The 10,630-nt window shown below is 37.0% G+C and overlaps 1 protein-coding gene across 1 annotated transcript in view; it reads left to right on the top strand.

Annotated features, from left to right (window-relative positions):
• The first annotated feature begins 8,307 nt into the window (after nt 1–8,307).
• KIF18A (kinesin family member 18A) overlaps nt 8,308–10,630 on the top strand; it is a 71,425-nt gene continuing 69,102 nt past the window's right edge. Inside the window, exon 1 of the mRNA XM_007461687.1 lies at nt 8,308–8,681. Within this exon, the coding sequence (XP_007461749.1) occupies nt 8,357–8,681 (325 nt within the window). The 5' untranslated portion in view covers nt 8,308–8,356. The remainder of the gene's footprint in view (nt 8,682–10,630) is intronic.

The raw sequence follows: 10,630 nt of genomic DNA, 5'->3' as shown, positions 1-10,630 counted from the left end.
AGGAAGGTCAGAGATCTCCTGCCTGAAATTCTCAGGAAGTCGGAAGTTTTAAAGGGCATCTTGGCCCCTTTCCCAGACTTTGGCAAAACACTTTTAACTGTCCGGCACCTTACAGTGTAAAGTTCCTTCCGGACTCCAAATTCAGAGTATTCACTTGAGAACCTTCCCAGACCCCAAATGTAGCATCAGAATAAGAGCTGCCAGCACTGACTAACGGGATTGCTGGGGATCAGATGAGCTATAGAAGAGATACTGGTTGACAAAGTGCTCTGCAAATGAAAGGGACTTAAAGCACTGAGAATCAGTTCTACCGTCTGTCTGTTCGTAGTTTCTGCGAGATTCGCCTTGAGGAGTGCTCATTAGGCACTCAGTTTCAGAGAAGTCAAGGCTGACTGCTGTTTACTCTATGAGATTATTTGACCAGAATTGAATAATTGTGCTGTATAACGTATAGTTTAGGTTACTAACTATTATCGGGTAGAATGTGTTAGGCATTCTACAGGTTTTAGTTGATAGTGTTATTCTACCACGGTCAGCGCCCCCCGCCTTGGATTTTGGGAGGTATTTATGAACTTTGTTGTGAGAGAATGTAAGATCCAAAGGCTAGATACTGTTTGTTATTAAGTTTCTACTATTTTGTAAGAATTGTGTATTTCGGTACACAAAGGTTATCTGCCTTTAACGGTAGTAATTGTCTCCTCTTCTGTTACTAAGTATTTACAAGTACACAAAATTTTCATTTTAAAAATGTGTCTTGTGCCACTATAAATATACCTTGAATCAATTAAGGTACACAATACAATGACTTTTATGCTGTGAACTCTGAAAACTAGGAGGAAAAAATAGCCCAGATGTCAGTGCTGCCCTTCCCCCCACTTGAAATTTTCGTTCTTCCTTGATGCTTACAGGTGAATAGAAGCAGTGGCTCTAACACCCAAGTTATTTCCAATAAGAGGTTTAAGTTGCATAGAGACTATACATGATAGAGTGGAGGATAGTTCCTGGTCCTAACAAATGTTTATTGAATCTGATTCTAATTCAGGTTTGAATTTGTATTTAAGAAATCATTTATAACTGTGTTACTACACACATTCAAGAAAATTTATATGACCTTTCTGTTCCATTGTTTGAAAGCCTTCTGTTTTGATTCCAATAGACCAGAGTTGTTAAGAACATGGACTTTGGATTTGGACCTGGATTGACATTCTGGCTTCTCACTTACTGTCTTTTGTCATCTTGGAAAAATTCCTTAGCCTAAAGCTAAGTCTCTGTTTTTGTAAAATGGAGACAATAATAGAGTCTACTTTATCTTTTTAAGGATTGAATGAGATGATGAATGTCAAAATTTTACCATAATGCCTGGCATATACAGTGTGCCCAAATGATCATCGTTGTTCATTATTACTAGTTATTACCATATCTACCTAATCCAAGAGTTCTCAATTAATAGCATACTTTCTGAGAACAGGTAACTGTGTGTGTTATCCAGCAAGCACAGAGAAATCATGAATTTTCAGTTTTATTTCAGCATTCATTCAGGAGCCCCAGTACTAGGCCCTGAGGTTTTCTATCAAAAGTAGGCAAATAGTTTTAACTTCTATCAGAAAGTTTCTGGGGGTTATATATTTACATCATGGAGAGTGATGATTAAATACTTGAGCTTTAGATTCAGTCAGTCTGAGTTCAAATTCTACGTCTTGTGCTTCCAGTAGTGTGACTTCGGCCAGTTAACTTAATCTGTCTATACTACATTTTCTCTCTATATAAAATAGGTATGATAATAATACCTATGTCATAGGATTGTTACAGGGATTAAATGAGAAGTATGTAAATTGCTTAGCACATTTGTATTTGTAGAATAAGAGCTCAGGAGAAAGTATTCCATAATTGTTACTAAATGAAAGTTTGTGTTTAAGGTAAATTTTAATCTTGTTTTGTTTTGCTTTGTTTTTTAAATAAAAATACCTAGACTTGTTTAAAATCCAAATAATACAGAAGGATATAAAGTAGAAAGTAAGCCTGCCTGTCACCCAGACCCTCATATTTTTCCATCATCAAGCAACTGGTATTATCAATTTCCTCTGTTCTCTTCCTGAGAGAGCCCATGCATGTACAAATATGTATATATCTTTTGAAAATACAAATGTTTGAATGCCAGGTCCACTATTCTACACTTGTTTTTTGCACACGTATCTTGAAACTTTGCATTATTTCATTCAGTTATTCAACAAGTATGTAATAAATCCTAAATATTTGACAAGCCCTCTTCTAGATTCTGGAGTGCAGATGAAGTCCATACTCTCATAGTGCTTACATTTTAGAAGGTAAATAAGCAATAACTATGTAACCAAATAATATATATTTTCCATAGGAAGAAAAATAAAGCAGGCAGGGGATTAGAGAGGCAAGGGCACGGTGATACAGTTTTGAATGGAATCTATAGGGAAAGCCTCTGTGAAGTGACATATGAAAAGAGACCTGAATGATGAACTGAGATATTAAGATTTGCGAATATCTGAAGGCAGAGCCTTCCAGGCAAAGAGAAGAGAAGGTGCAGAGGCCATGAGGCCAGAACGAGACTGAAGTGTTGAAGGAACACTAAGGACAGTGTAATTGAAACAATAATTGAGAGGTGGGATAACATTTGGAGACAGAGATGGAGAGGTAGAACCCACAGAACCCACAGATGTAGAACCCACAGAACATGGTAAGGAGTTTACATTTTATTCTTATGCTGGGGAGTCATTGGAACAGGAGAACAAGATGAGGTCCATAACATGATCTGATTGCTTTTGAAGAAGGTATCAGTACATACAATCAATGAATTAAGTAAAATTTATTATACTTTCATATAATCTTTGACTTAATTGGCTTAAACTTTATCTAGGGAGAACAGTAGCTAGATATAAGATGAGGACTTGCCTGTTCCACTTGGTTCATATTCACTTGCAACTATTGAAGAGAATTAGTTTTAACACCTCTTCATTAAACATAACAGAAGAATGAGCTTTTCTATGTGAGTCAATCTCCCAGAAAATTCAATGTTACCCTTGTTAAGTGATAGTGTTTTAACCATCTTCAATGATTAACATAAAGCATGATCTTCTCACTTTCCTAATTTTGTAAAGAAATTGGGCACATTATTTAACTATTTTTGATGCCTCGAGGTCCTCATTGGAATTTCTTGTTATTGCCAACCATTGTACTCTACTGTGATAATGTTGGTTCTCTTAGAGAAGTATACATGTTTACCTCAACTCTAAATGAATATATTGCTTTCTTGAATTCCATGTCTACTTTTTATAACTTACTAATTAATTTATTCATTAATCAAATGTTTGAGAACTTACTATATACCAGGTACGCTACAAGAGATAAGGAGGGATATAAAGGTTGAAGTGTACAGTCCTGTTAGCTGTTATGTTTTGTCACTTTCTAGTACACTTTTCTAATCATATGCAATAATCATAAAATGTAGAGCTAGAAAAGGACTTTAGATATCATATAGTCTAACCCTGTCATTTTATAGATTACCACTAAAGCCCTTCATTACTCTCTTTCATACTGTACTCTCTCTAGACTAGACAAATACCTTTCTGTTAAAATGAAAATGGCGTTAGAAGTGTTTATCCTTAATGTTTTAGTCCCACCAATGAAATTCTACCAGCTTGCTTTTTTGATTCTATCAACAAATACCACTTAAGAGTAGATATGACAAAATTGATCATAGTCTATGATACTGTCTTCTGAGTGGTCATCTGAAAAGAATTTTTGAATCAACACAGTATTGCACAGGTAACAATATTTAGGCTTTTCTTTTGCCACTTCTTAGTAAAAATGGTTAAGGATCTCCTTTCTGTGTGCCTTATTCAGAATCAACTGGATGTCCATCTCTTTTACCTGGCCATGTTAGAAAAGAAAGCAGTCATCATGTTTTAATGTAGGAACAGCCTTGTTAATCCCTGAAGATGTCAGTATATTTGAACATAATTGAGCAAATTTTTACATTCAGTAATTCCCTCTTAAGATCAAATCTGAGCTCTATAGTCTGGCATTCAAGTCTTCTAGATCCGGCCCCACCTTTATCCAGTTTAATCTTTTTAATACAGCCCTCTCCTTACCCTTTTCTCTCCAGCTGCAGTCAGGACTGAACAAAGCTAAACTGAGCATCTCTTTAGATGCTCTAGATAGAATTACAATCATCTAAAACTAAACTGTTAAACAAAATGAGATTTAAGCAAATTGACTATGCAGCCAGTTATGTCCTCTGCACAAGCTGTTTCCTACCACAGGCTTTTGGACTTGCTGCCTGCAATACTCTTACCCCAGAGAGCCGCTTACTTGCTCAGTCCCTCACTTCAAGTCTCTGTAAAAAATTACCCCACTAGACAAGCTTTTCACAACTACCCCATTTAAATAAAAGCCCACACATACACTTCTGACCCTACCTATCCCAAGACCCAGAAAGATGCCTAGCACATAGAAGGCACTCAATAATATTTATTGAATGCATAACTAGTTTTCTTTCCTGAAATTTTTTTTTAACCTGGTTAATAACTATCCATCCTTCAGCTCTCAGTTCCAGTCATTCCTCTAGGAAGCTTTCTAAGACTATCAATCTCCTATTATAGTCTTAGGTAGCAAAGTTAACCTTTACCTGATAGCACTTGTCACAGTTACACCTTTGCATATTTGTGTCATTTTATCAATGTTTCCTCACTAAGCTGTATGTGATAATAACAATAATAGCAGTAATAGCAAACACTTGTAATGCATACTCTGTGCCAGGCATTGTTCTAAGTGCTAATCCTCACAAGAACTCCATGAGGTAGGTATTATTACTAATCCTACTTTACAGATGAGGAAACTAAACCACAAGGGGGTTAAGTAACTTGCCCACTGTCACAGCCAGTAAAGTAGTAGAACTGGGATTTTAACAGTTAACTTTATGAATTAATGATTAATTAATTAACAAGAGATAACTTCCAAGCTAAGATCTGTTTTGTGTTTGTTTTGTTTTTTGGTTTTTATTTATTTATTTATTTATTTATTTATTTGGCTGAGTCGGATGTTAGTTGCGGCACGAGAGTGCGTCGCCTCTGTAGTTGCGGCACGCAGGCCCTCCAGTTGTGGTGCACGGGCTCAGTAGTTGTGGCACACAGGCTTAGTTGCCCCATGACATATGGGATCTTAGTTCCCCGGCCAGGGATCAAACCTGCATCCGCTGCATTGGGAGGCGGATTCTACCACTGTATCACCAGGGAAGTCCCCTAAGATCTGTTTTGAAATAATCACCTGATGTTTTATATATGTTTCTTTAACCATTTCATTTGTGTGTATTTTATCTGTCATTGAAAAAAAAAAGTGTATCCGTTAAAATCAAGGCATTTGTTGAACCTTTCTAAAAGCTTTTAGAAATGTGTATAGAGGTTAGTTTTTGGTAATACAAAGAATGTGACACTCTACTAGCCTTTAATAGACAGGGATCAGAAATGCTAAACATCCTCTAATACCTGGGACAGTTCCGAATAAGGACGAATTGTCCTACCCAGTGCCAGTGATAAGCTCATTGGGAAACACTAAAAAGATGGACCAGTATCTTTGGGAAGAAGAGGCAGGAAGGGGGGCAGATAAGGAAAAGAATTGGCATTTATTGAATGCCTTCATACACTTAATACTTGTTATCTCTTTCAGCCTTCACAACAGCTATTAGGTATTATTCATTTTATACAGATGAGAAACCTGAGACTCAGTGAGGCTAAGTAACTTGTCCAAGGTCACAGAAGTGGGGTATAGGTACTCTGTGGGGGTTGGCTAGACAGAAACTCAAGGGTGAAGAAAGAGTAGAGTAGCAATTCACGTGGGACCTCACTGTTAGAATCCAAATGACCATCCTTTCCTCTTCAGTGTTCCAATTTTGGGGAAGAACAGAGTCCTGAAAAGGGGTTGCTGTGTCCAGTGTCTTTTGCTTTTAGATTGCTTTGGCCTTATTTGAATTCTTTCCAAAAGTATATGATTTTACGACATATTTTAGCTTTATCATTGTTGTTATTTCTTCCACTTTAGGAAACAAACAAAATATCTTCTTTTAACCCTTTCCCCCTCCACCCACACCATTGCTTTGCTTACTTTTGCAGTAGTACTTCCTATATTTGCTGAGTCTTCTTCTATTCAGGCCTTTGTCCTACCATTCCATTACCCCCAAATTGCTCTTGTTTGTCTCCATGTTGCCAAATCCGCTGATTACTTCTTAGTAAGTACTTAACCTATTAGCAGTATTTAGCACAATTGATCATCCTCTCCTCATTGATTTAAAAGTTCCCCCTAAATCTTAATACCACGTTAAGCTTTAAAAACTTTGAAAAGCTTCAAATGGCATTAAGACTCTGACGACAACATTTACTTTCATAACTTAGCTTTCAGCTGCCTTGTCATCTCCACCCAGATGTTGATTAAAATTCTCAAATTCGGGCTTCCCTGGTGATGAAGTGGTTGAGAGTCCGCCTGCCGATGCAGGGGACACGGGTTCGTGCCCCGGTCCGGGAAGATCCCACATGCCGCGGAGCGGCTGGACCCGTGAGCCATGGCCGCTGAGCCTGCACGTCCAGAGCCTGTGCTCTTCAACAGGAGAGGCCACGACAGTGAAAGGCCTGCGTACCGCAAAAAAAAAAATCTCAAATTCAAGATATCCAGAATGAACTCCTGATCTTCCCCCCAAAACCTGCTCTACCCTCAGATATTTCCATCTCAGTTGATGGCTACTCTATTCTTCCAACACTCAGGCCAAGAACTTTGGAGTTATTCTTGAATCATTTCTGTCATTCCCCACATCTATCTATCAGGAAATTCTTTTGTCTTTACCTTTAGCATACATCCAAAATCTGACCACCACCCTGTTCTGAGTTGACAGCATCATCTCTTGTCTACATTACTTCAATGGCCCCACTAGTTTCTATTTCCTAAAGTATGTCAGCAGTGAAAGTAATCAGATTATGTCACAATACAAAAAATTAAATGACATGCACATACAAAAACTTGATAAATCTCTGAAATATTAGTCAGACCCTGGGCTTCCACTTCAACTCAAACTTTGTAGCTAAACCATATAAAATCACAGGTATAGGTTCCACAAAAAGCTAGGTTTGATTTTTCACAAGGGCTCTGATACTATTTTAGTTTGGATCACAGGAATGGACAAGAAAGGATCTCTCAGAATCATATTAAGGTAATGAAAGGAGAGCTTTGGCTTATGAGCTATTTTTAATAAAAGTGATCTTGGCAGCAAATCTCTTGGCAGTGGAAATTGACACAACCAGGCTTATCTCTGCCTGTATCTCAGAGACCCATAGGGTTAAAAATAGTTCCAGGGATGTGTCAGTTAGCTAGCCCAGGTATGAAGGTGACAGAGATAGTATATTCCCCCAACTGTGTATTCAGAGATCCTAATCTCTGAATATAGATCCTAGTCTCTGCTCTATAATGATGTAAGTTTAAGGTACATCAGTGACAGCAGGTTCAAAAAGTATGGTCTGACTATATGACTACCTCACATAAAAACAAGAAAAGTAAGGATAAACTAATAAAGATCCAACAATTTAGGAACCTCAACTATCCAGAAAATAATCTAGGATCGAAAAGTTAAGACCAAGAAAAAAAAAGAAAGCCTTTTAGTAATCACTAATTTATTTAGTCATCAAGTATTTATAGTATCTACCATGTGCCAGGCACTGTTTTAGGCTTGGAAAGCATTGATAAGCAAAACAGATTAAAAAAATAAATGCCCTTAAAGGGCTTATAGTTTAACTAGAAGAGAGAAAGTAGACAACAAACATGCTAAATAAGTAAAAAATACCTATTCTGTTAGGAGGTGGTAAGTGCTTTGGGAAAAAATAGAACAGTATAAGGGCGATTAGGAATTGGGTTGGCAATATTAATAAGGGTGGGCAGAAGGGGCAACATTTGAGCCAGGACTTGAAAGAAGTGAAGGAGTTAGTCATGTAGTTATTGAGGAAAGCACTTTATGATAGAGAGAATGGCTAGCAGAAAGCTCAGGACTGGGGCGCTTGGTGTGGTAGCTGGAATAGAGTGAGCAAAGAGGAAAGCAATAAGACATGAGGTGAAAAATGTAGGCCATTAACAGAACTTCAATTCTGAATAAGATAACCACTGGAGGGTTTTGAACCAAGGATTTCCAGTAACGTTTACCAGATGAGTGGAACAAAATTAACACCTTTCTTTATTTAATAAGTACTATATGCTAGTCATTTTGCATACAAGTAGAATTAATATTGATACTTTTTAATTTCAGAGAAATATTCAGCCATTCACATAAACAAAGGAATCAAGATAATCAACAATGTCTGTCACTGAGGAAGACCTGTGTCATCACATGAAAGTAGTTGTTCGTGTGCGTCCTGAGAACACAAAAGAAAAGGCATCTGGATTCCATAAAGTGGTCCATGTTGTAGATAGGCATATTCTAGTTTTTGATCCCAAGCAAGAAGAAATCAGTTTTTTCCATGGAAAGAAAACTGTAAATCGAGATATTACAAAGAGACAAAATAAGGACCTTAAATTTGTATTCGATGCTGTTTTTGACGAAACTTCAACTCAATTGGAAGTTTTTGAACACACTACTAAGCCAATTCTTCGTAGTTTTTTGAATGGATATAATTGCACAGGTAATTGTTTCAGTTGGGATTTGATGTTTCCATCTGATTTCAGTTTTATATTAAAACAGACATCTACTTGACCCTTTCTTCTAAATATAATCAATTTTAAGGTGCTTGTTTGCTAAAAATTCTTTAGTAGTTCACTGTAAATATAGATTTTCTTTGAAATTTAGTCATCATATATAACATATATCATTTGCGAAACTTTTCCTGGGTCTTGCTTTGGTTCCTATAGATGGTCATCCTTTCAATCTCTTATGTTTTAAAACCATGTGCTTCTGGTAATTGATGCCAGATTTCTCACAGTTTGTATTCATAAATATTCCCAATGTTCACCTATACAACTGTCTATCCCTGGGGAGTAGTGGGACATTTCTGAACATTTGGCAGTTTCTTCATAGCACCATTTTTTCTTTGTAGTACCTTGAAGTAAAAATTTTTAAAGCCCATGTTGAGTATCATGAGTATCATGCTGTTTTAGCATATCTTCAGCCCAAAAAAGCATCTTTAGTGCTCTCGATAGACCTATAATAATTTGCCTTTCAAAATGGCTATGTTGATTTCCTAGAAAGAGAGATCTCCAAAATGCCAGTTAATTGAATGCTTACCAGGCACTGCACACCATTATTAATATCTTATTTTTGTAGTTACCATAATTTATGGCATTTTCTTTAAGACACCCCAAAACAGTTACATGTTTACTGTCTTTCACTGACTCATTCACTTTTATTACAGAAGACTTACCCTCTAGGTCAGGCAAAAATGGAATGTGGTTTATTGATTAGACCTGCTTTGATTTTCATTTTTAAGCAGATATTCTTTTCCTCATTCATGAAACTTCATATTGTCTCTAGAGATTTAAAAAATTTCTCTTGACTCCAAATGAAAAAATCTCTACCAAAGTAATACTGAATCTTTGGTTTCTTCTTGGTTTCACTTTATATTATCCAGCTATCTTAAGACTTCTTGATGTACTACTAGCTTATATAAAATAGAACAAAATGAAACATGCATCAGTTTAATCCATTCTACTGAAAAGTTTTTTTTTTAACATCTTTATTAGAGTATAATTGCTCCACAATGGTGTGTTAGTTTCTGCTTTATAACAAAGTGAATCAGTTATACATATACATATGTTCCCATATCTCTTCCCTCTTGCATCTCCCTCCCTCCCACCTTCCCTATCCCACCCCTCTAGGTGGTCACAAACCACCTAGCTGATCTCCCTGTGCTATGCGGCTGCTTCCCACTAGCTATCTATTTTACGTTTGGTAGTGTATATATGTCCATGCCACTCTCTCAGTTTGTCCCAGCTTACCCTTCCCCCCCGCCATATCCTCAAGTCCATTCTCTAGTAGGTCTGTGTCTTTATTCCTGTCTTACCCCTAGATTCTTCATGACCTTTTTTTTTTTATCTTAGATTCCATATATATGTGTTAGCATACGGTATTTGTCTTTCTCTTTCTGACTTACTTCACTCTGTATGACAGGTCTATCCACCTCATTACAAATAGCTCAATTTCGTTTCTTTTTATGGCTGAGTAATATTCCATTGAATATAAAAATTTATAAGCAGCTCATGCAGCTCAATAACAAAAAAACAAACAACCCAATCCAAAAATGGGCAGAAGACCTAAATAGACATTTCTCCAAAGAAGATATACAGACTGCCAACAAACACATGAAATAATGCTCAACATCATTAATCATTAGAGAAGTGAAAAGTATTTTTGTAGTTTGTTAATGAACTTAGCAGAGAAATTTAACCTATAAAAATAATTCTCAGGGCTTCCCTGGTGGCGCAGTGGTTGAGAGTCCGCCTGCCGATGCAGGGGACGCGGGTTCGTGCCCCGGTCGGGAAGGATCCCACGGAACAGTATGGAGGTTCCTTAAAAAACTACAAATAGAACTACCATATGACCCAGCAATCCCACTACTAGGTATATACCCTGAGGAAA

This window comes from Lipotes vexillifer, unplaced genomic scaffold, assembly GCF_000442215.2.
Source record: "Lipotes vexillifer unplaced genomic scaffold, Lipotes_vexillifer_v1.1 scaffold5, whole genome shotgun sequence".
NCBI lineage: Eukaryota > Metazoa > Chordata > Mammalia > Artiodactyla > Lipotidae > Lipotes > Lipotes vexillifer.
Note: the sequence above shows the minus strand (reverse complement) of the source record. Positions and strands in the feature narration are given on the sequence as shown.